The sequence below is a fragment of the Babylonia areolata genome, chromosome 1 (assembly GCF_041734735.1).
Source record: "Babylonia areolata isolate BAREFJ2019XMU chromosome 1, ASM4173473v1, whole genome shotgun sequence".
Lineage (NCBI taxonomy): Eukaryota > Metazoa > Mollusca > Gastropoda > Neogastropoda > Buccinidae > Babylonia > Babylonia areolata.
The window spans coordinates 41,859,421-41,886,383 of NC_134876.1; the positions used below are offsets into that span (position 1 = coordinate 41,859,421).

The following is a 26,963-nucleotide window of genomic DNA, read 5'->3' on the forward strand; positions in this document are numbered from 1 at the left end:
CACATTCTATAGGTTCTGTTTCACTTGAGTTGCGCAAATTTCTTCAAAACGGAACAGAGTCTCTGTGGGCCTTTCCAAATACAATAGACCGAGCAACACACTAGATGCCACGTTCTTGGCATCAGAGATCTTTTCCCATCCCTCTTGCGGCCAGTCAGTGGCGGCTGTGTGTGTTTGTGTGTATGTGTGGGTCTGTGCTTTTGAGTGCGTTTGTGAATGCGCGAGAGTGAAATTGCACACAAGTGTCAGGAGAGATATGTGTACGTGTGTGTGTGTGTGTGTGAGGGGAGGTGGGAGTGCGGGGGGAGGTGGGGTAGAGGATGAGGTATGTGAGTGTATGCATGCCTACACTGTGGGAGCAACAGGATATTGGAACGTGTATATATATATATATATATATATATATATATATATATATATATATATATCTTTGTATGTACGTGTGTGGGGTTGGGGGTGGGAGATATGGGCGTATGTGTGTGTGCTTGTACAAGTAAGTGTTCATCTCTGTGAGTGTGTGTTTGTGTGTGTGTGTGTGCCGTGGAAGCTGCGATACGTAGACTAGAAATAAGTGTGTGGAGGAGGGGGTAGAGGAGGTGCAAGGTAATGTGTGTGTGTGTGTGTGTGTATGTGTGTGTTGGAGCTCATGTACGTTTATATGTATTTGACTGTGCTTTCATATGTGCTTGTACAAGTAAGTGTTCATCTCTGTGAGTGTGTGTTTGTGTGTGTGTGTGTGTGTGTGTGTGTGCCGTGGAAGCTGCGATACTTAGACTAGAAATGAGTGTGTGGAGGAGGGGGGTAGAGGAGGTGCACGGTAATGCGTGTGTGTGTGTGTGTGTTGGAGCTCATGTACGTTTATATGTATTTGACTGTGCTTTCATATATGTGAAACTGCATGTCTGGTGCATTTCTGTTATGCATGTGTGGGTGTATGTGTGAATGTGTGTCTTCATATTTTACATTTATTTGCTTATTTATCACCATTGTTGTCTTATTTATTTATTTATTTATGTTTTATTATTATCATTTTATTAGTATTACTAATATTATTACTACTACCTTTTTCTATATTATAATTATTATTTATTTATTTATTTATTTATTTATTTATTTATGCAAGCTTATCTATTATTTATTCCCCCGTTGGTTTTTTTTTTTTTTTTTTTTTTTTTTTTTTTTTTTTTTTTGTGTGTGTGTGTGTGTGTGTGTGTGTGTTCTCAAGGCCTGACTAAGCGCGTTGGGTTACGCTGCTGGTCAGGCATCTGCTTGGCAGATGTGGTGTAGCGTATATGGTTTTGTCCGAACGCAGTGACGCCTCCTTGAGCTACTGAAACTGAAACTGATTGAGTGTAAACTTAACAAGCCCAGTTAGGAGTCACATATACAAATCCTAAAAAAGGTTTCCCAAGAACTGTATGAGAATGATTCTAAATGAAATGAAACCAAACTTGAAGAACACATGATGAAACTGACTACTTTTTGTAGTTCCCATGCTTTTCTTCTTTTAAGTTCATTACTTTAAAGAATATTTACAGCATTTGAATGGAAGGTGTATAGTCCACTCCTCAGTAATGTTCACAACAAGTCATTTGCACAGCAAGTCCATGATTTTAAATATTCCCATTATGTACACGACTAAAATGACCACAGGGAAATATTCATGTATTTTTATATCTTCATGTAAACAAAGTTGTATGTGGGAGATATTTTCCCAGTTTCACAATAAATCCCAAACAGTTCATGTCGATTTCAGTCATTTAGACAAAGAGAGAGAGAGAGAGAGAGAGATATCTCATTCAAGTAATGTACATTGCAGATCTGTATCTGAAATTAAAAAAAATTGCAGTTACACTCCCATATTTGATTACAACTGGCATCATTATTATACATAAACAAGACACACACACAGTTTTTGTTTTTCAAAATTTTGTATCCACTCTTCTGTGTATGGTGACATAATCAGACATGACTGGAATTATACCAAAAAAAAAAAAAAAAAAAAAAAAAAATCCTCTAACAAATTAAAAAGACAACCTCTTTCACCACCATAGGTGACTTAAGTTGGCTAGGCAGTGCACCGCCACAGGCAACTTTAGTTGACTTTGAGGGGTCATGTTAAAAAGACCATTTTTCACATTGTAACAAAGTTTGGCATCTGCAGCCAGTTCCAGCCAATAGCCCAATGATTAAACTTTGCTCCCTGGCCTAGTATAAAATAACATGTTCAATGTGTTGTTTTGACATGAACCGAAGCATGTGACTGAGAGTATCATGTCCAAAATATTTGGTGCTGGGGACCGTTTCCATACAGAAACTTGGTGAAAGTTGAAAGAATGCAGATAATTAGTTTGTCCACACAATGTACGATTGATTGACGATGGTAATGCAATAACAATAAAAGTCTCACTATAGACATGAGTTAACATAGGACTCACTCCCTCAAACACTAAAACCTCCACAAAACTAAGACTCGAGTCCTGGACAGCTTTAGGGCACAAGCCAATAGGTCTTACTTCTCTGCCATGATTTAATATCAGGACAGTTATCTGCCAGTAAAAAGGTTTATACTGGTTCATCTGATTCAAACCAAGTAGTCTGGGGTTTGTTTCTTTCCCAATTTCTTACTTCCAAACAATAACATGCACGGTTCAAAATTTGAAAACAGTTCCAGCACCTGCATTGTGTATCAATTTACTGATGTAGATAAAACCCTAAGAGAAAAAGCCAGCAATAATACTGGCTTGATGTTGGCACTGTTAAAGTTTTTTTTTTCCTGACACTTAAGCCCTTGGCCTGTTCATTGAACACAGACTATGAAGAGTGAAAAGAAACTGATATATATATATATTTTTTTTTTTCTTTTTTAAATTGATGGAAAGAAATAACAACACAAAGTCCTGTTTTCATCCTACCCTTACTATGAGAAAGAATGAGTATTGCAACACCACAGACACATGATGATGATGTATGTGTAAAACTGAAGAACAGTAAGCAAGTTCTAGTGCAGTCACTGTGCACATTTCTTTGTTAGTTATGTGTCTCTAACACAATTTGTGTGTGTGTGTGTGTGTTTGTGTGCAAGCATGAGACAAGTCTTCTTTGTTTTGAATGGAGAAAATGTGAACTGGGTCATTGATTTCAATCCCTTTTTGTCATTGTTGTTTTCACATGACGGTTGTCACACCATCGCCAGTGAGAAGAGAAGGCTCACAAAGAAATCCAACCAACACATTTTCCAAGAGCATGTTGATCCAGATTCATCAGGATCTATTCAATATATGGTCTCCGACTTGGGTTTGCAAAACTTTTATGTCAATTCAAAATAAAAAAACCAATTAAGAACAGAGTCCCATCCTCAGTACATTACGATTACCAATTCCGTAACTCCATCATTGTTCCTTGCTCTGAGATAGGACTGATGGCTACAGTGAGAACAGTTTCACTGCAGAAAATAATTCATTATCATGTATTCTTATTTGGAAGAGTCCAGACACAATTTCCTCATTTGCAGTTTTCACTCACTGTACCACCTGCTGGTCATAACTTTTCCAAAACTTGGTTTATATATATATGTATACATATATATATATATATAGAGAGAGAGAGAGATAGATAGATATGACCATTTCAAAATCTTCATTCGTTATGTCCATGCTGTGGATTTTCCTCTACAGGTGCATGAACATAAACCACTTCCAGGACCACATCACTTAATTGTTCCAGCCAACCATAATTTCCCATTATTCAGGACCATAGTCACTTACTTGCTATCCCTCCTCAGATGCCGGGGGTCTTTCAGTATAAACAGAATCCCTGCCTTCAGGAAATTCTGTGCTAGAAATTTCCTCTTTTCTATTGCTCTGTTTCAGCCTTTTTTTCTTCCTTCACTGTTGTCATCCTTATCTGCATTCCCAGTCCATCCCCCTTTCTTTTTTTGTGCAAGCCTTGACACTTTTCCGCAGACACTCTTTTCCACAGTTTATGATGTACTATCTGTGCTGTTTTGCTATGGCGACTTGGTAGTGAAATTGTAAACACTGGGATGGGCACTAGCTGTCTATTCTGCAGTGTTATTTGTCTACATGGCCTTTTTTAAATGTGTGTTTTGCTTGGCTTTGAAGTATTTTTTAATATATTTTTTCAGTGATTTTTCTGTAATCTGGGAATGATGAATGAAGCGGAAGGACTGATGTCCTCAACACACCTAGTCTTATTTGCCCTAGGGAGCTAAATGGCTTGGATAATGTGTCATGAACTGTGTTTCGTGGGTTTGTCGTGGTGTTTTTTTTTATGTAGCTGTGACAGTTTTGTGTCAATGCAGTTGAGCGTTTGTATGGTCTGACAGTCCTGATATGGCCCTGTGCGGTCGGCCGGACTAAAAGCAAAAATGTGCAACTTATGCACTAAATATAATGTGCCCAAAAACGAGAATGTGAAAATCTTAAGATATGTTGCCAGGTTTAAACTGTGTATATGTGTTTAAAAATACATTACTGTATGTTCTCTACCAAGATTGTCACTTATCAAAAAAAAAAAAAAAAAAAAAAAAGAAATACCAAACAGAGAACAAACAAACAAACAAAAAGCATGCACAAGATCTCATATAACTGAGTATATTTTGTTCAAAGGTACTCTTAACATGGAGATAAAAAAAACAACAACCCAATAATATATTTTGAAGGCATGTGGTTTAAACCTTCAGATGATCAGTCACCAATGACGTTCACATTTGTTGAAACTAGTGTCATGGTTCTACAATACGTAACAAACGCAACAGTCTCAGCACACCACCACAGCTCAGCCATGGTGTCCCCAAGTCTCTACACAGCTTCATGTTGTGCAGATTGATCGATGGTCTTGGCGAAGGAGTACTTGTGCGTCTACAATCTCACTCATACATACGCTGTGTAAACCTTCTTCGTGACTGAAAGAGAATAGAAATAGTGTTGAGGGACATGAGCATAACTTATAATACGCAATTGTTCAATGTCATTTTTGTTGCACAAGGATAAAAGAGTAGAGAGTTGGAGGAAGGAAGTGTGGGGGGTACGTTGGGGTGGAGGGGCACCACCCAAGGTCTTTACCCATCTTCAGCAAAGGCAGGGGTGAAAAGTTGGTTTTTGTTGACAATGTCATTAAAATCATATAAAAAGCACTAAACCGGCATATCTAATGAATATGTATATGTCATAACTTTCCTCTAAGTCTTATTTTATCATAGAGCAGAAGTTAGGCTGATGTGTCCATGATGTGTAATAGTGGGAACCAAGGCACATCCACTGTTTACTTTGAATGTTTGTAGTCTGGATAAAAATGGTGAGTCTTGATGTCATCTTGGGTTTGAAGTCTCATAGCACTCGAGTTTCACTGATAGAGGCACCACAACACGCACACCAGGCCATTATATGCTATTAGTAAACCACATTTACTAGGTCATGAGGTAACAATCATGAGAAAAATGGACCATACAGTGTGTCTCATGGGAGACTGGCAGCAGATGCCTGGTCCACATAAACCCCAACGTAAAGGTCAGGCACTGAGAGCTTACCTGACATCGTCTGTCCGACCAGGCGCTAAGTGTGTGTGGGCGTGTTAAAGTTTGTACAAGTGAAACTGAGTTGTTCCACGGATGCCTCACAATAAAATGTTCAAGCTGGCTTCTGGGCTGCAACTCCCATGTTCCAAAGTCTTTAAGAAGAGATTTTATAGATACTACCATCATCTCTTTCAGGGTTGGAAAAATGTGGTCTTTTCATTATCCAGCTGATGCCAACATTAATTGCAGTATCATTAACAGTTGCATCTGATATTCTCCAAGTGCATTCTGCTTGAAGGGGATTAAGGCACTGACATGTCCACAAATGTCAGCATGACACACATGTTGTCGTAGGACAAAGAAAAAGAATCTCAACCCTTAACCCAACAATGTCCTCAGAGACCAAAGATGGAAATCAATTCCTCAGCACTGCATTCATAAAATTTCAGTCTACCATACAGCAGATAACCTGTAAGTTTAGATCTTGTAGTTTGTGGACAACAATGATCACTTCCTCTACTTGTTCTCTGCTGCTTAAATAGAAGCCCTGCATCAAACTGTTGAATAACCCAGGGCAGTCACTTCTGATTTTCTTCAGCCCACTGATATACTTTATCTTTTGGGACGATCACTTCCTGCACAAGAATGTTGATTAGAATACATATGAGCTTCCGTTTGTCCATTCGGAAGTTTGCCTTTGGCACTCACCTACTACCAAAATAAAAAGTCAATCAATGTTCACTACACTTCCTTGAGAGAAGTGTTTTATTACTTCTGAATTTTTTAAATGGTGACACTTTCTTGCTGGGGCATATAACATTTTGACCCAAAGATTATTTCTTTCAATATTGTGACTATTCTGACGTGTGTCAACTTAACAGTTGTAGAAGTTGAATACACTTTTGATATGTAAAACAAATTTTTAAAACATGACCAAGTGTTGATCAACCTAAACCTAGGAATTTCTGGGCCTGACAACAATTAACTGCACAAATGGCACATCATATCTGGAAGACCATTGTTTGATTTAAACTGTATATTCACATGATAGTCTGATCACACTGATCAAAGAATGAAAAAATAAAAAGTTTGAATGGCACTGTATTTTCGATAAATCAACAGTAAAAATGAACAAATTGTCTATAGAAACAAATCCCCTTCTTGAATGTAAAGGCAACATTTGTAATGCAGCTGTTACATTAACATTTTAGTTCAGACACATTCTTTCTGTCATTATTATTTATAAGAAAAAGACAAAAACCCCAAAAAACCCCAAAACCAAAACACGTTCAGCCAGCATACACTTACTACTTCATTTTTATGAATGGTTAGTCACAGTGAATTATTCAATATTGCGGAAAAGATTGTTTTGGCACATAATGTACCTAACACACCTGTCTGGGCATATCTGTATTACTCTATTTATGTGTGTACTCAGCTGTGTATGCTGTGTAAACATCAATACTGTAAGTGTGCATGCATACTTTAGCATAAGCATGTGTTCATCTGACAAGAATGAGGTAATCAAACTGCCACTGTTCCCCAACAGGTGATCATATAATTTTGTTTGTTTTCATTCATCACAATGATACCAAGGTCAATACTCTGCCAAGGTTTCCTAAATAACAGGTGCACGGGTAAGGCCTGGGTGAGTATCCTGGGGAAAAGCACTTGCAACACATAAAGACAAAAATATTTTTTCTTATAATAAATAATACAAAAATCTGAAAGAATCTTGGCAGAAAATAGGTTATATTTTTTAACCTGAAAGTGAAAGAACCTACTCTAAAGCTTCAAAGTGTGTACATATAATTTTTTTTATGTGTGCACATGGGGTGGCTGTGCAAGCATCTGTGGATTCTCAAAAGGTACGTGTACAAAAAGTGTTTTCTCAGCATGTTTACTTGACAATACTGATAAGAGATAAACAAGCGATAACATTCACCTAAAAGCGGACATGAAGTAAGGTGCCTGTTTGTTTGTTTTTTTTTTTTTGTTGTTGTTGAACATTCTGAGAAGAAAGATCGGGAAGAAGCAAAATGGAGGCAAGCAGCATTTTGGGAGTTGAGTGAAGAGTGGACATTTGGGAAGAGGGAGAATGGTGGGGAAAATTGGTAAAACATGCACACAAAAAAAGCAGACAGCAAAATCTCTTCTACAGTTTCCAAAGCGCTCCAAACAAACTTGAACGAGCCGGTTTTAAAGTTGGAGTATTTTAAGTATCAAGTTTGACAGATAACTATTTCATTTTTTCATTTCAAAGAGCTACAAAATTAACTATTCATGAAATCAGAGATATAGACAGACATCAGATATAAGTTATACAGAATTAATTCAGATTATTCTTTTAAAACTTTTGAAGGGTGAATCAGAATAGTCTCTCTTGTCACTGACATTAATTATCCTGTCACAATTTTCTGCCCTTCCACAGGAATACTTTTCATGAAAGTTTGCGATCTTACAAATATATGCCAATGTCTGTGTCACATTCAGAAACAATGTCCTACTGATGGAATATGTCCACAAACAACTGTGAATGTGTGCACACATCTTGTTTTCACTTGCAAACACATAAAAGTATACTCATTAATGTACACACACATGATATTGACACGCTGACAACATTTCAAAACACACAATGCTTCTTTGTTTGTTTTTGTGCATGTTGATTGAAAATGTTCAACTCCAAGTGTCTGCTTATGAATAAATCAAATATGAATGTACAGCACTGACAGAAATAATGACAAGGTATAGACATTGGGTTGGAAATAAAACCCTCAAAACATAGAAGGTAAGAGCAAACCATAAAATGAGACAAAGAATCACACATATACTCTTGAAAGAAAACAGGTGGCATTTATTACAACCAATATACAGCATTCATCAACATAATATGGCTTACAAAGTAAAACAGGCAATATTGCAGCATTCATACCTGATAGCATTCACAGACTTGAAGCAAAAATGAACAGTGAATACTACACACAGCTCATGCATTATACTACACACGTGCTTCATTTATGTTCCATGCGATACATACACCAAACAGAATGGGTGCAATATCAAAATATGTACAAATATATACCAGAATACTATTTTTTAGCATGATCTGGCTTCACAGGTAGGGATATGTACACACACTGATGAACCTCGATGCAGGATTGTACTACAAATAAATGCTTTGCAAACATAAGCAACACCAGCTTCCTACCAATGGCAGGGGAAAATTCTGTGACTGACGTTCAGGCACAAATTGACCAAACCTATCTCCAACCCTTTCTCTACAGTGAACATATCAACAATGAAAGGAACAAAATTTCAAATTAAGTGGAGTGGAAATTTATGCATTTCACTGTAAACTCATCAACAGGTTAATCATTATAATAATGATAATATACCTGCTGTTCAGATTGGTGTATGGATGTGATGATCTGACCCCATGATTCTGACACTAAAAACATGTTCATATCATCAAACATTACAATACCTTTTTTTTCTGCACACAATTGTGAGCTTTCAGATTTGTTCAATGTACATAATTCATCACTTCATGCTTTATGAAAAAAAAAAAAAAAAAAGAGAGAAAAAAAAAAAAGAGACCTGCTTCATTTTCAGCCAAGTTTGTGCGTAGCCATCACCATGCCTTGACAAGACCAGTATGACCATGCTGTATATGAAGGACCCGCACTTTTCAAAGCTGCCACATGTCATCAAATCAATATGGCCAAGACTAGTAACACGGTAATCTTCCCAACCAAAAAACAAAGAAGGTAGCAGTGTACATATGGAAAATATTGAGTGGAACCTCATTAACCACTTAATAACTCAATTTAGAAAAAAACAAAAGTCTCAATTTTAAAATGGAATTAGAAAAACATTCACTCATTCATATTAACTGAAATAGGTTGAGGGATGCTGTTTTTGTAGCCATAACAATGATTAATGCTGAACATGTCAATCTGTCTGGTCCATCTTACAGGTAAAAGTATTCACAGACAAGCCAGCTCATCGGTAACATTCAACACAACTTGTTTTTGATGAAATTTTTACACTTTTTCTGTCACCACTCTGTTCATCACGATGGATATGTAACTTCTCTGCCATAGCAAAAGCTTGTCTGTGTACTGGTTCAGTTCACTCTGAAACATATGTGAATCTGTTAGTTGCTTCTCTTTATGCCACATTAATCACAACTGATATCTCATGGAGACAAATTAATGTGCAAGCAAGCACAGGCATCTGTGAAGACATGTGTGTGCATAAGTGTTGGCTTTCACATATTGTAATACTTTCTTGTCATGTCAAGTGTGTGCTTTCTCACACACTGCAATTTCTTCAAGTCAGATCTCTGTGGGAATTTCCAGCAAACCCAGGAAAAATATGCACTGCTACAGTGCAACACCACACATAATTTTTATCTGTTTGTCTGTTTAAGTGGGGTTTTCATCCAGTTTTCATCAGGGAGAAATGTTTTTGCTGCCATGGGATATTTTACAACTGGACTTTAGTTCAATGTCTTAACTGTAGGACTGGCATCCAGATCATCACTCAATGTCAAGTGGTTGGGGTAGAACAAAAATCCCAGTCCTTGCATGCAGGACTTGATTGTGGGACCTCTTGCTTCCTGGCCAGGTGCTGCTCTGTCCATCTGGGCCTCTAACAAACTAGAGAAGAAGAAAGTCCAGTTGGACCATCGCTCTGTGAGCGAAGACACTGTAAGAGCAGAGTTTGGAAAAGATGTAATCATGCCCACAGGGTTACTGAGGTTCCACTTCAAACATGCCCAACCTGCTACCAGTTCAACACAGACCCCACATGACCTTTCAACAAACGTTGTATATTCCCCCCACCATTCTCTTGCATTCCAATAGTTTCAGCAGCTGGGATTTACAGGCCCTGCTTTTGGACAACACTAACAAACAAACCCAAACCGGACAAAGAGTCCCAAGCCAGCATGTGATCAGCAGCCACACACACCGTGTGTTCCAACAAATCTGAAAGAAGCCTGTGAAGATCCACCAGCCCCGATGGCACATGGGGGCAGGTGGGAAGCAAATCCACAGCAAACAGAAAGAAAAACCTACTGCAGTGCGTTGGTTACAAAGACAGCAAGGAAGTGTAGTACTTTACCGTTTTGTTCTATCGGCAGTTAGCCTTTTGCTGGTTCTGGATGGAGAAGCAACAGTTACTGAATGTTGTAACTGTAAGTGATTTTCGTCAAAAATAAAAAACAAAAACAGGTCATATATGGATAATGCATTCTTTCTTGCTCTTAACAGAGCTAACTTACACTGATCATAATGAAAATTGTAAAAGTAAATCTGCCCATATATGGAGGAAAAGAAAATTCTTAAATTATGTTTCTTAAATAATCAATCAAACAAAATAACAAAAGTTCTTTGTATCATTCAGTAAACTAGAGTAAATACCATATGACTAATTGAGGATGTATGTGAAACAAAAACAGTGATACAATGACTAGGAGGATAACATGAGAGAGAGAAAAAGAAGAGAACAACAAAACAAAGGATGACTAAAACAGCTGTATGGCTAATCTGTTTTAAACAAGTGACATGATTTCACATGTACAAAAATATGTGCACGTTTTACCAACAACAAATCATTCAATTCATTATAACCTGACAGAAAATTTTCGTTTCAGAGAAACAACACACACCTGACGTCTGAGTACACTGTGTACTTTAAAAGATACTTTAATTGCTTCTTTAAGAGAAACTATATCCAATATTGTCTGAAGAACTTTATTCAATGTACTTTATACTGATCCATGTTCACAAACACATTTTCCATTCATGTAAAATTACATCTGTAGATGTGCAGTTTGGTTTTGTGCTCAGTCTCAGCATGAAGACAACATGCTTAATTCATCACAAGTAGACACAATTCATCAGATTTAATTCTGATTTCTTTATGATCCAACCTCAAAGTAGGGGATACATCAGGGTTTAAAAATGAAAGAAAAAACAAGAAGAAAGATGCTTGCTTAAGTGCCCATTCTCAACGTCCAATGAGCTCCACACACTTTTCATGATGCAGACAGATAACCAGCACCATGGTCCATTTTGCATAGGGAATTTACTGAAATATTCCACCTGGATAATATCCTCTGTAGCTGTGTCAGCACCATGGAATCAGTTTTCTCACCACAGTTACTCTTGAGTCTTGGTCTGAAAGCTTTCAACCTTACAACTGACACACTTCTTTTTTTTTTTTAAATCATGCATGATAATCCAAACAATGGTTTGGAACAGACAGGTAATGTCTTTTCACCATGTGTTTCACATACACAATGTATTTTTTTGGTTTTAGAAAATACAAGAACATCACAGAGTGTATTTTAAAAATATTTTAAAGAATACTGAAAAAACTTGAATGTATTTTTTTAAAAAGTAAAGAAAAAAAAGGCATTAGACATGTTGAAATTAAATACTGTCATCGAATGACGGAAGCAACAACAATGAAAACACTGTAAGCCATGGATGTAACAATAAAATATACATGCACTCACATTGCACAACGAAAGCCCTGTCTGAACGGTTTGTAATTGACTGGAAATATTTGCCAAATATCAGAGGATAGAATATGTTTGAAAGATTGCACAACAGACAAAAAAAAGCACCATTTTCTCTAAACCTAAAAAAAACAAAAACAAAACAAAAACAACAACAAAAAACAAAAACAAAACCCACACATAAAGAAAAACAAATACTGAATATGATGTCAAAATCTAAGTGATGTTCACAAGTTTTTTAATCTAAACTGAAAACCATCGTAAATGTTGTCCTGATGTCATTAATCATCAAAAAAATCATAAAAAAAAGAAAAAGAAAAGAAAAGAAAAGAAAATTAGAAAGAAAAAAACAATTCTCCTGCAGAATCTGTCTCAGTGAATCTCACTAGCTTTGACTAAAGAGTGAAAGTAAAAAGGGTACTGTGAAATGAAATGGCTTGAACGGGAAGAAAACTGAAGAAAAAAAACACACAAAAAAACCAGCAACAAGACCAAATTTGAACATATCTGTGGAGAACTAGAGAGAATATGAGCACTCTTTGGTGTAATTTCGATTTTGTCTTGTTCACCATTTACTACACTTTGATTTTTTATCACTGTTTTCTTTTTTCACAAATCACATCACACACACACAACTACATTCTCTCTCTCTCTCTCTCTCTCTGTGAAAGCTTTGCACCAATGTAACAGTTGTTTTGGTCATGTACTAATACTAGTTTAATAGAGATTCTTTTACATGGGGAAATTGAGCACATGTAATGCTGTGTTTTACTTTGAAAGTTTTCCAACGAATCTGAACCCCCTTTTCCCTCACATCAACAGAGCAACAATTAAGCAAACAAATAAGCAAATCAACAAATAAGCAGACAATAACATCATAATCTTCAAAAGCTGGAAGCACATTACAAAAAAAAAAAAAAAAAAAAAAAAAAAAAAAAAAAAAAAAAAACAGCAGTGAAAGAAAGTAGGATGTGGAAGATGGCATACAAATGACAGTAGACTTAATGAAAAGTTTTGTCACAGAAAGACTTGACACATCTGAAGTAGCTGATCCACCAACCAACCAACCATCAGGATTCTCAACGGATAACATGACTGTATATGTTAACCTGCTGAAGCCTGAACTCCCTTTACACACAGAAGAATAAAGACTCGTATCTAAGAACCTGCAATCCAGTCCCAACAGTCCTGGGATTTTGGAAATTCTGAAATTGCACTACCTTCAAATAGAATACGACTCCCTGTCTATTAGTGTGGAAAATAAATCCCCGCACAAAAATTCTATTAATAACAGAAATGAGTGGCACAAGAAATTGCAGCCATTAATCATGAAAAAACATTTGGTGGCCTTTTGGAAATATACGGTTTGCTCCATAATTCATCCTTGTAGGCCTAAAACTCTTTCATTTACAATGGCTAGCCTATGTATGTTAAACAATGATTTAATGGAACTCAAACCCATCCACCAGTAATTTATGAGTAAACCTCTGATAAACAACTTTTAATACTGCTCTTTTAAAAGCAGACTGCTGAACAATGAAACCAAAAAAATGTTTCACAAGTTTCTGAGGTGCTTGCAAAGCATGCACCACAGACACAGGTATAATACTGAAATTTACTAACCAAAGCCAAGTCATACACATAGGCAGTGTCAATTATGTACAAAATGAGCACAGTAAACATTTTCATAAAGCAGATCTGTCTGTTTGGTACGACAGAAAAGAAGTTCCTTTTTTTTTTACAGTTCTAAACTAGCAGCAAGTGACAAGGAAAACAGAAACAATAAAGACAGGCATTAAGTAAAGAAGAAAAATATGAAAAAAAACATCTCTTCCTTATAACCTCACAGTGACATGCTTACACATACACACCTCCCCCAGATACTTGAGGATCAAATCTGATTATACTATCTTTATCAAACACATTGCACACCAATGATCTCAAAACAGAAAATGGAAGCACTTATGTATTGAAACATAAAGAGATAAGCAAGTGAATAATCTTATAATCAAAGGCATACAAGCATGCAATTCCATCACAGTCTTTTGTGTTCAACACAGAACAACATAAAGTTTTAAACTACAACACCCCACTGACACAATACATAGTTTATGAAAGGATTACATGTACCATGGTACGAAACAAATATGGCATATATACAATTTAAATTCTATAAACACAAAATTATGACAGCATGCACAGTTGCTTTTTTTTGTTTTGGTTGTGACCAATGCAATACACAGGTGACCTAATTTCTGTGTGTGTGTGTGTGTGTGTGTGTGTGTGTGTGTGTGTGTGTGTGTGTGTGAGTCAGTAACATCTCTGAGCGGAAAGACACACGGACAGTGGAAAGGTTTTGAAGTGAGAGGAGAAATAAGTAACTTCAATATACTTTCAAGGTGAGAGTATAAAGATCAGCTGTATTTTACCTTTAAGGAGAAGCAAACAGCTGCTTTTATTTCAAGAAATATTCACAGCCATGCCTCCATAACCAACACCTGTTACTTCTCTGTAGCATCTCAAAAATTCAAAATACAATATAATCATGTTTGTCTCCCAATTCATATGCATGTGCCTAACCCTGGCAACAGGTAAGACAGGAACATGACATCTTTCAGATAAATATCATGACAAAATAATTAAAATATCTCACACTAAAATTTTCAAATTAAAACCTTCTGAATAAAATGGTAGAAGCAAAGCAAACAAGAAATCTTGGAGAAAAAAAGAAGAAGCAATGTTGCGAAAGTTGTTATTTTAACTAAATACCAAATATATAATTTGTTGTGCTTCTCTGAGATCCAAAATTTGGCTTTATTTTGAGCACTTTTGAGAGGTGTATACAGCTGGCACATTACATGTCTGCCAACCAATCAACCTCAGGCACAAAAATGTTTTTAATAAAAATGAAAAACAAAACCCAACAACAACCAAACAAAAAACCCAAACCAAAAGCAAACATCCAACATTCTCTCCAGCTTGCGTAATAAAGTTCTTTGAACTGAAAGCCCTAACCTAGGAACTATCGAGGCAGTCACCACCTGATACTCTAAAAAAACAGAGAGGAGCCACAGAACCCCTAACAGCTGTATGACCAGAGATGTCCCTACATCACAGATGGGTTTCTTCAGTGTGCATGTTGACAGGAGGGGGTGGAGGCGGGGGGTTGGGCCGGGCCGGTCGCATGCTGCTATGTCGGCCCAGGGTGCTAGTACCACTCAGTATCATGTTCCCTGGCCCTGCTGTTAGTGAAGTACCCACACCCGCTTGCAAAGAGTCTTTAGAGGAGCTACCTGCATTGGGGCCTGCCTCCGTGGTAATGCACATGGCCCCTGTGGACGATGACCGATGGTGGCCCCCTGAGCCCCCTGGGGGATGCTGGTTCCCTGCTGACACAGGAGGCGGACCCTTCGGTCGCTCAGGAGGGGGGACACTAGGTCTCTCAGGGGGAGGGCACTGAGGTCGCTCCAGATGGGTTGATATCCGACGCTCGGGGGGTGAGGGACGCTTGTCCTCATTGTGCGAGCCTACATCAGAAGGAGGTTGTTGAGGAGAGTAAAGTGCAGCCTTACGAGGCCATGTCTGTGTGGAGTGACCACCATTACCTGATCCTTTGGACACACTGGCCGTCACAGCCACTGAATAGGGGCGCTCTGGGGGTGGGGGTGGGGCAGGTTTCTTGCTTGGGCGCCTCTGCACTTTGGGGCTTGTGTGAGGTCCCTCAGGGCTGAAAAAAAAAAGATACTCATCTCAGAAAACTGTACAAGACCCACGCTAACACGACACCAACCATACATAATGGATACTTACTGCGGTGCTTTGGGCAGACAAGCAGTCAGTTCTTTGTTCTCAGTTCTTTGTTCCATGACTAACTTCTTTCACAGGTCAAAAGTATTAGATCTGAGCCAGGTCTCTGGAGTCTGGAGGTAAGAACGTATGCTTTGTCTGACTCTCCCCAGAAACCTGGCCAACTTGGCTGAACATGAACAAAATGGTTGCAAAAACAGTGGGGGTTGCATCAAGTGAATACAGCAGAAAAGTGCACAGGCCAGACTATCACAAGGTGCATGTAACTAAAGAGAAAATGTTGGGGACAACACATCATAATCAAAACAAATGGAAATTAAAAAAAAAGAGAGAGAGACGGAAAAAAAAAAAGGATAGAAAAAAGTTGCTTCTGTTACCTTCCTGAATTAATTGCTGTGAGTCTCATGTCCATATTTCGCAGAACATTCTGCTTATTCTTTTAACAGAAACTGCAAGGTGACTGAGATGGCCTGATCAGATATAATCTATTGCTTGCTCTGATATGTGGGTTTTTTTTGGTTTGTTTTTTGTTTTTTGCAGATGTGGTGTAGTGTGTAAGAATCTGTATACATGCTCTAACACCCCCTTGAGACTGAAACTGCTTTGAAACTATCTTTAAAAACACCTCTTCATGAAAATAATAAAACAGGTGTTTCATGGCTGCTGTTTCCTGATACCCAACAGCAAGGTGACAAAATAATCCAAGACAGCAAAGAAAGACCTTACCTGTCTGCAGAAGGAGAAACAGCTGTGATTTTTTCAGCAGCAGCAGCGCTGGCATTGTTTGGCACCAGCTGTCCCCCACCACCACCACCAACACTGCCGCCAAGTGAAGACGGGTATGTCATGACACAAGGAGAGGACACAGACATGATGGAGTTATTATGGCGCTCCTGCCCTGGGCTGTCTGGTGGGTACCCGCCCGATACGTTGAAATCAATTTCTGACCAAACAAAAACCAACAACAGAGTCAGAAGAAAAATGTGTTGTTTATCTTCTCAGCTTGTAACACATCTTTTCAGAGCAGTGATCAGTGAATAGAATGTATATCATGCCTACAGACTTGAAAGTCATATATCTGCATGTCAAAACAGAGAAGCGCCACACAAGGTTACAAAAAAGAAAAGAAATATCACTGTGAATCATCATCTAAATTTGTTGCAATAAACACACATATCTGATCAATTTAAAGGGAAATGAAATACATAAATATTATATTCTACTGTTTCATATTACCTTTTGTCACAACAGATTTCTCTATGATACTTTCATTTTATCAGATCTAGATTCTGTTTGAATTTCATGGTACTTTCTACTTATTTACATGATCAGCTCTAACAGATGTAAACGATGTCTGTGTAACTTTCTTCTCACCTGTAACTGTAGAATAAGCAAGCTACAGGCCCACTAAATAGCTCTGTTACTATCAAATGCGGCTTCCAATAAAACTTTCTTAGAGCTGAAACCTTGTGCAACAACAGACATAGCCGAGTTCCTGTCTTTTACTCATCATTAAACGCATACACAGCAAAAAAATGTTTCAGATCGTACATCTGCATTTTAAAGACTGTTTAAAATCTCTTTTGGTGCCACTGATCTCATGTTTGGTTCGAAAAACAAAATCCCTTCAGGACCATGGAACACATTTTTTGGTAATACTTTTTTTTACCTTTCATATGAAGACCACAACAAAACTAGAAAATATATTTTGAATATGTGTGGTAGTGTCTGAATTTCCTAAAAAAAAAAGCCACTTGTATTTCTTGGTTCAATGCTGACATGCTTTCATGATTTTAAACCTTTCAAAACCCAGAAGTCACCTGTTATAACTTATGTATGTGTGATGCTTAATGTTTTTCTTTCTTTCCTTTACACGACCAACATCGGTTTGCTGATGACTCTGTTCTGGTTCATGCATGCTGGGTATCTTCTTGTCTCCATAACCCACCGAACACTGACATGGATTACAGGATCTTTAACGTGCATATTTGATCTTCAGTGTGTGTATACACACGAAGAGGGTTCAGGCACTAGCAGGTCTGCACATATGTTGACCTGGGAGATTGGAAAAATCTCCACCCTTTACCCACCAGGCGCAGTCATTGAGATTCGAACCCGGGACCCTCAGACTGAAAGTCCAACGCTTAAACCACTCGGCTATTGCGCTCGATGTTGATTAATTCCTTACTGTTGTAAAGTCAGAAATCACAGACATCAAAGAAAGTCACATACGAATAGACAAAAGTCTGTAAAAAAACCCACAAAAAAAACATACACAAACAAGCAAAATTTGCAACAAAATAAAGAGCAAAACACCAGTTTCTTGACAACCATGCATACTGATATAAAGCTAAATACAACAATGTATAAAACATGGCCCCAAAACCAAAGCAAATACAAACAGCATCATGCAAAAAGAAAAAAACAACAACAACAAAAAACACACACACCCAAAAAACAACAGAATTTATGAAGAAAAAGAAAGATGATGCTTATATCACAAAGCACAACAGAGAAACACAAGTAAAATAAGTTTTTAGATCAATATCATCTTATCACTGGTTGTTAAAAAACAGTACCCATGACAATATCAAATCAACAGACATTTAATTGTATCTGAAAGACAGAATGACAGAGAGACTGAGGATACACAGAGAGAGAGAGAGAGAGAGAGAGAGAGAGAGAGAGAGAGAACGACCAAGAGCTCTGCAATGAGGAAATGAATTGTTTTCACTGATGGGGACTCCAAATTTCTTCCTGCACTTCAGTTTATTTTGAAAGTGAAAAGAGACAACACTGACATTTATAAGGATCAACACTGCATTGTCAAAAAAAACACACCCAAAAACAAAACAAAAAACAACAACAAAAAAACAACAACAAACAAACAAAAACAAAAAAACGAGCAGGAAAAAAAACTGATAAAAGATGTTTGAGGTTTGAGAAAAGAAGTGGATGTAGGAGATGAAGAGATTAAAAAACCCTATTTACTGTATATTTTTACAACATATCATGGAGAAGAAAAAACAAACAAACAGATATAACACACTTTTCAAGTCAAAGATATATGACACTAAATATACATGTTCCCTATATGTTGGTAAATATGGCGTTATCATATAACTAATGATGCAAGTGAGCAATTCTTTTTTTCTTTTTTTTTTAAAAGAAAAAAACAAGCAGAAATACACAACAAGCATTACTACCAATTTCCATATTCCAAACATGCACAAAGCCAGTCAAACTGAAACAAAAGAAACAAAAAAACATCAGACAGAAGCAAATATTACGTAAAAGCTTGGACACAAGGCAGAAGCTGTGAGCAGGCTGAGACCAAAGCCGTTCCAGGCAAACCTATGAACATCTTCAGAAATGTGATGTGCAGTTTGCAGCTTGCTTCCCAACATCAACTGTTTCATCATCCAGGAAAGCGAAAAGGAGTTTCAGAAAAGAAATTAATCTTTAACGTAACTTGAAAGCAATAAAACAATTTTTGCTTTATAAAGTGTCAGGCTATGCAATATGATATGTAAAAATAAAAAGATTTTCTGATAAACTGATTCAGATTTGGTTTTGACCGCGGCAGCCTTGACAGCAAAATTTCAAACACAGGCAATCTGTCTAGAACGGTTCCGTTTATTTATATGTTTATATATATATCCAACTTTGACCATGGCTATGAGAACCTGTACTGCTAAAGCAATGGCTGATTTCCCTTTGCAAATAAATCCTGTTGGCTGTCCTTTGTCAAATGATAAAGAAGGGGAAAGATATCAGATTGCTAATCTTAACACTTCAAACATGGGAATACCTTTAACAGCATTCTTTCTCTTTCTGGTAGCAGCCCCTCCATTCAGAACCATTTGCAAAGCTACAGGACCACAGATATCAGTGAAAGTTCAAAGAGAACACTACACCAGCATGCTACTGATTGACAGCTAATGCTACAATGTGTTTGGGGTTTAGATAACCACCACCAACATCACATATCAGTGGATTGTGGACAGGCACCCGATACTTGTGGTGAATTACACAATATCATATGCATATGATTCAGACTACGGTTAGTAGGTGGTACCAGGTATACACACCACCATCACCACTACATATCAGCATTCCTCGTTCACCTGGCCCCGATCCTTTGAAACTACTTTCTGTGCTTGATTCGCTTTCCAGGTCCAATGTGGTGCTTTCCTGAGAAGTGTTCAAAGAATCTCTAGTCTCCCAGGTGGTCAACTGTCTGGCACTATTCTCTTCTGGCTGAGCCACTGCTTCAGACTCACAATCTTCTTCTTTTTCCTGGGACACATCCGCTTTGTCCTCTGTGGATTCCACCTCTTTGGTGGAAGGGGAAGCGCTGGATGGGCTTGGAGGGGCACGCCCAAGCCCCGTCAAATGAAAATCTAATTCTGCATTCAAGGTAACATAAACACAAATAAATTACAGCAAAAAAAAAACCCCACAAAAAACAAAAACAAACTGAAAACATTAAGCATGAACAGAAAAAAAATATATCAGAGAAGACATATGTACAGAAAGACTGATGAAAAAAACTGAAAAGCTTGGCAGTTATATACATGCACACAATCTTTCACCAAAAACAAGAGACAAAAGTACAAATACCTATCCTTATTCAAAACAAATTACTCAAGTGAACCAAACAGTTCAGAGAAACAACAGTTTGTATGTCAATGACTGGGAACTACTGAGAATGGAAAACTTCAGGCAAGGCAACATTTTAAATCCAAACAGACTGGTTAGTACTCATTCCAGGTCAATTCATTCCCTGCGTAATCAACTTGGTGAAGAGTGTTATTTTCCGAGGTAAGGCAGATGCAAAGCAAGAAGGCACACCAGTGTTGTTTTATTCACAATCCATGTGCAAATATGTTCACTGTGGATTCACTCTGTGTACATAAAGTACTCCTTCCAAACTTCAGTTTGCTTATTTTCTATTATGCTACCATTATCTTTCCACATTGCAATTGTCTCTATATGATTGTAACAAAAAATAGTAAAAATCGTAAATCAGCTGTTAAAAAGAGTCAAAAACATCCAATCAAATCTGTTTAGAAAGTATTAAAAAAACATGAAAGCTCATTCCTACTGGGACAAGTAATTAACAAAACAGTGAATGACATGATAACCGCATGAAACAGCACTATGACAACAAGGCGGGAAGGTATGAAACAAGACCAGACAAAAAAACAAAACACAAAACAGAAAAAAAGCTTGTGACATAATGGAGGAGACAAAGTCACTCCCCTCCCTGAAACTTACCTCCTGGGAAAAAGTGATCAGCATGAGTGATTAACGCTTCTACAATGGTGCTGACTGCACCGGCTGTTAACATGTTGGGTCTGAAACAATAATAATGACTATATAAAAAAGATCGGTAGATAAGATATATAGATGGTGATGCATGTTGGAGCTGATATGATAGTAACATTTAACCTTTTCTTTGTTCATAAACTCTTTTACCGCCATAGGCAACCTTAGTCAACGAGATAGTGCACGCATTGGTGACTTTAGATCCAGGGGTCACCTAAAAAGGACCAATTTTCACATTGTAACAAAGCTTGACAGCTGCAGCGAGTTTCCAGCCCATAGAACAATGACTAACCTTTGTCCTTCACCCAGTTTAAAGTGAACAAATCCATTGTGTTGTTTGACATGTACTGAAGCCTGTGACTGCTAGCAATGTATCTAAGATAGTTGGCGCTGGGGAGTGTCTTTCCCACAGAAAATTGGCAGTGAAAAACTTTCACTGATTTTATCTGCTAAGAAATGTTTATACTGAAAAAACAAAACAAAACAAAAACACCAACAACAAAAACTCCCAAAACACACATACACACACAAAAAAAAACCCAACAACTCATAGCTTTCATGAAAAAACAAGCTAACTTTAAAAAAAACCCAACAACATATATTCATATCATTCTTTTCCCCCTCTCCACCACTTACGCAGTTTCTCCCTTGGCCCACAGCAGGTTTGGCCCCATGACAATGGAAATGTTGCTTGGAGTCATCTTGTTGATGGAACTCTTCTCAGCCAGCAATGCCAGGAACTTGATCAGATATCTGAAAAATCAGAATTACATGCACACTGTCAGCTGTACAGCAAGCATGAATGATGCACATGCCAAGAACCATACATACTATCTACAAATTTGGAATTCTGTTCGTTTCTTTATTTGTTGCTGAAAGCCCAGCCAACCACACAGGACCATTGATGCTGGAAAAGTGTGGGTTTTTTTTTCTCTTAAATGTTGATAACAGAAAAATGAATTAATTTCTCACCCAGTGTAGTGGTAGTTTGGACATAGTAAAACAATTTCTTACCTGACATTTTTGTAGTTTGTAGGTGGAAGCTTATTCACAGCAGCATACAACGCTTTGAACCTCTGATCCTGGGGCCTAGAAATCAACAGAATTGGTCAGCATTTGCTACAGACACTGAAACATGAAATGCATTGTCATTTTAACTACCGGAGGTTCATTTAGTGAAAAATAAAAATTAGTAGTTAACACCCCTGTTTAAAAAGCAATGGTGACTTTGATTTTCAAAAAGCAATGGTGGCTTTGTGTGTGTGTGTGTGTGTCTGTGTGTGGGTCTGTGTGTGCATGCGTGCGTGAGTGCATGAATGTGAGTGTGTGCATGTGGGAACAATGAGCAAGTTTTTGTGTGTATTCAGTGTCATGCAGGGGTATCCCTAAAGAATTATTTCAGCTCAGCTTTTTTTCAGCATCTGCAGGGTCTCATCCTACTCAACCTTTTTTCCTGTGGGACTATTCCTGCTGTGTCTGAACTGAAGAGTAGAGTAAATGTCAAAATGTGCAGGAAAACTCACAATGGGGTTGAACAAAACAAAACAAAGACAAAAACAACAAAACAAAATCCAGCCCATTCACTCACAGCTGAAGGGCTTGCATGAAGTCAGAGTGGAGTGCAAAGGTCAGCATGGGTTCAGGCAGCTCTCGCAGGTATTGCTTCATGACACCTGGAAAATGCGTTGTATATCTGAAGTACTTTTTTTTCTTCTTCACAACCTCAGCATTTCTCAATCTTCATTGTCACCTTTTAGTGATACTGGACAACAATAAGACAAATAATAATGAATGGCACATATACTCCACTGTTATGTTTTTCTTTCCTTTCCCATCTTTCAAATATTTAGCTCGAGTGCATCATAAAACGTGTTTCCGAGTGAACGAAAAAAAAAAAAAGGTAATCTATGTGTCTATGAAATATCCAGTGTGAAGTTTTCTTCAATAAACAACATGAAATTTTCATCTAAGTTGTACTGAAGGCCATTTGAATCTCAATCGCATGAATTATTATTCTGCTGAAAAGAAATTAATGGATAAATAAAAGAAAGAGGGAGAAAGAAGATGAAAAAGAAGAAAGAACAGAAAGGGAGACATTGATGTGGGCAGTGGGGAGGAAGAATAACAAATAAAAGAAAAAGGAAACATAGGGGAACAGATAACAATGGAAATACAGGAGAGAAAAAGATGAAGAAATGGAATGAGGGTGGAAAGATGGAAAACAGGAAGGAAGATGGAAGGAAGGAAACAAGGGAGGAAAAAAAGAGGAAAGTAAAAAAGGAAAGAAGGGAGGAAAGTAAGGAGGTAGAAAAAAAAGAATGGAGAAAAATTGAAGGAAGGAAAGTTGGACGGAAAAAAAGGAAGGAGGAATGGAAAAGATGGAAGGAAGAATGGAAGAAAAGAAGGAATAAGGAAGAAAAGGAAGGAAGGAAGGAAGGAAGGAACGAATGAAGAACCTACCAGCCACAGTGTGAGGGTCAGTGGCAAATTCTTCCATGTCCACAGCGTGTGCATCAAAACAGGCCTGAAAAGCAAGCATCAGGGGTCAGCATTACTGCAGTCCTTTAGCAACAGGATACAAAGAAAGACCCCCAAAACAACACATAGAAAATGCTACTGCTTTGATCTGAAGTAACAATAAATAATAACATGCAGCACCTTCCCCAGTCCCTCCAAGAAACGAGATTTTATCTTAAAGACCAAGCTAGCAAGACCCAACCAAAACCTGAAAACGTTTTCATTTTGAGAAATTATTTTTTTCCCCAAGACTGTTTTCTGCACGCATGTGCTTGGAGATTATTTTGTTCTTTTTCTCTTCATAGTATAGCAGTCAACCTATATAAATTGCTGCCTTACTTCAACTGCCAAACATTCCACCTATATAAATTCCTGACAAACTTCAACTGCCTAGCAATTTCCTTTTCTTTTTCTTCTTTGAATTCCATGCATAGTTTAATTCAATGCAAATCTCAACCACTGAGGGGAAAATATACAACCGAGTGGCCTACAATGTTCTTGCATATTCTCTCTGTCTTTTGCAAATGTTTTCTCCTTTCTTTCTTTAACATCTTTCTTCTTTGTTTTTGTTGTGTTTTTGTTAATTTTTTTTGGCTACAGACTTATCTGACTTGTTCTGTTTCTGCATTATGTTTAAAACATAACAAAAACAAACAAACAAAAAAAAGACTAGAAAAAAAAGAAAAGAAATGAAAACATGGATTAAAAAAAAAAGTTATCATTTCAATACAACACGAGAAAACAGAAATCCTTGTTACTTACCCTTAACTTTTTCAGTTTCAGCGCACCCCCTGCTATTCTGAACAAGCCCTGAACAGACAGGAAAAAACAGAGGACATGCTAAGATGGGAATTTCTGACCAAATTCTTTGCTGAAATACAGCTTGTGCATTCACACAATACACACACACCAACCTGACACACACGCAAACATACTAACACACTTTCTAACTCACTAAAACAAAACAAATATTATCAAACACATTCATCAAGGACAAACGTATGTGCATGTTTGCATACCCTTTCACATATGTACCTGTGTATATGTTTACATACTGACTCATGTGGGGTGGGTGCGGGTGTGTGCTGATTATCTGGTTGTGGTTTTCCACAATTCATCTTTATTCTTATCTTATCTGTCTATTATAATCAATGTGCAATATAGTGGGCTATGCTTATAATTATATTAAAAATAATGTTCTTAATTATTTCTGTTTTTACATTAAGAATACTAGTTATTACCTGCAGTGTGTGGATGTATGTATGAAACAGTGTATGTGATATTTTTTACATTTGTGTCTTCGTAATATTCGCAAAAGCTGTTGTTGACTTTTACAGTTATGGTCCCCATGTTGTTTACTTGTCTATGTTGTGATAATGCACCTGACCAAATTTCTCCAGTTGGAGATAATAAAGTTATTCTTATTCTTATTATTCTTATGTTTGCATGCTGTCTCTTGCACATATGTCTATGTGTGTACAACTACACACTGTCTCTTTCATATGTGTGCCATACGTTCACATACTGTCTTCTGCATAAACACACATAAATGTGTATATATTCACCTACTGTGCTTTTATTTACCTGTGCATGTATTTACTGACTGTCTCTTGTACATACACAAACACACCTGTAGCATACATCTGCACACTCTTTGCACTCACTTCTTCCTCAATGCCGGTTTCCAGCAGGGTCAGAATGCACGCCTCCAGGACCAGAGAGATGTCCCGACCCGTCATCTGCAGGTGTTCTTCCAGAGACATCCCAAACACTGGCTTCATCTCTGATGCCTCTGCACAGCATAGACACACACAACCACTTTCATGAACGTCTTCACAAAAAGTAGAGACATGGACACACCACCCCACTCATGAATGTCTTCAAAACAGATGCAATGTTACAAGCAACCCATTCATGAATGCCTCCAAAGTGGACATGGAAACACAAGCACAGTTATAAACATTTTCATTGTGGACACACAGACACACAACCCGATTTACGAATGTCTTCCAAGTTGAAAAATACAACCATATTCATGAATGTCTTGAAAGTTGACACATACAGCCACATTCATGAATGTCTTCAAAGCAGACACACAGAACCCCTATTCATGAATGTCTTCAAAGCAGACACACGGACACACACAACCCCTATTCATGAATGTCTTCAAAGCAGACACATGGACACACACAAACCCTATTCATGAATGTCTTCAAAGTAGATGCATGGGCACACTACCACACTCATGAACACATTCAAAGTAGATAAATAGAAACACACACATAGCACATATCATGAACCTTAAAAGTAGACAGATGAACACGCACAACCACATTTAAAGCAGACTTCAAAACACACACGCGGACACAAAACCATATTCACGAACGTCTTCAAAGTAGACATATCGACACACAAAACCCTGTTCATGTTTATCTTCAAAGTAGACAGATAAACACACAACCCCATTTATGAATGTTTTCAAAGCAGACACATGAAGACAACCACATTCACGAATGTCTTCAAAGTACACACATGAACACACACATTCATGAATGTCTTCAAAGTAGACGCATGAACACACAACCCATTCATAAACATATTAACTGTTAGACATGTGTGCATATATATTTTCATGTGTAAACATCACTAGTAGGCACTGGTCTTAGCTCTCTTGCTTTGACCATTCCATGTGTCTGGCACACACACTGGCACACACACACACACATACTCACACATCACACATACATACATTCACTTGATAATGAGGAAAGAAATAACATTACTTTCACTCTCTTTCTCACACACACATGCATCCAGACACTTGCTTTAAAGCTATAGGAAATGCATATTTTTTCTTGTGATTTGTTTTAAAAGCACACACACACACACACACACACACAGAGTTTATTTCCCTTTCTCACCTATTGTTGACTTCATCTTTGGAATCATTGACTCAATGATATCCAATGCTTTCTTGTGATATGCTGCTTGTGACTCTAACAACTGGAACAAAGATACACACAAAACCTTAATCAATTACCAAAAGCATGCTACGTCTGCTAGAATACATCCAAAATTCTAACTAAAAGGGAATCACAAAATGCTGAAGGCAGAATATAATTACAGTTAGAATCAGTATCAATATCATAAATGACTGATGTTTGTCAATACAATGTTACAGCTGTAATGCAAAAATGAGATGGCAATAATTCTGTACAGTTCAATTTCTATCCTTTT

The 26,963-nt window shown here is 37.5% G+C and overlaps 1 protein-coding gene across 11 annotated transcripts in view; it reads right to left on the reverse strand.

Annotated features, from left to right (window-relative positions):
• Positions 1-448: 448 nt before the first annotated feature.
• Positions 449-26,963, reverse strand: part of LOC143283092 (rho GTPase-activating protein 44-like) — a 40,470-nt gene continuing 13,955 nt past the window's right edge. Inside the window, exons 8-20 of one of the 11 annotated variants that reach the window (XM_076589253.1) lie at positions 26,648-26,729; positions 25,391-25,518; positions 24,489-24,536; positions 23,670-23,733; positions 22,798-22,882; positions 22,224-22,298; positions 21,846-21,962; positions 21,159-21,238; positions 20,006-20,287; positions 16,605-16,821; positions 15,677-15,798; positions 10,670-10,705; positions 449-4,927 (exon numbers count right to left, since the gene is read on the reverse strand). In XM_076589253.1, the coding sequence (XP_076445368.1) occupies positions 10,689-10,705; positions 15,677-15,798; positions 16,605-16,821; positions 20,006-20,287; positions 21,159-21,238; positions 21,846-21,962; positions 22,224-22,298; positions 22,798-22,882; positions 23,670-23,733; positions 24,489-24,536; positions 25,391-25,518; positions 26,648-26,729 (1,317 nt within the window). In that variant the 3' untranslated portion in view covers positions 449-4,927; positions 10,670-10,688. Of the gene's footprint in view, positions 15,799-16,604; positions 16,822-20,005; positions 20,288-21,158; positions 21,239-21,845; positions 21,963-22,223; positions 22,299-22,797; positions 22,883-23,669; positions 23,734-24,488; positions 24,537-25,390; positions 25,519-26,647; positions 26,730-26,963 lie in introns of all 11 variants that reach the window. The other 10 variants (XM_076589215.1, XM_076589195.1, XR_013055341.1 and 7 more) reach the window with 10 other exon arrangements.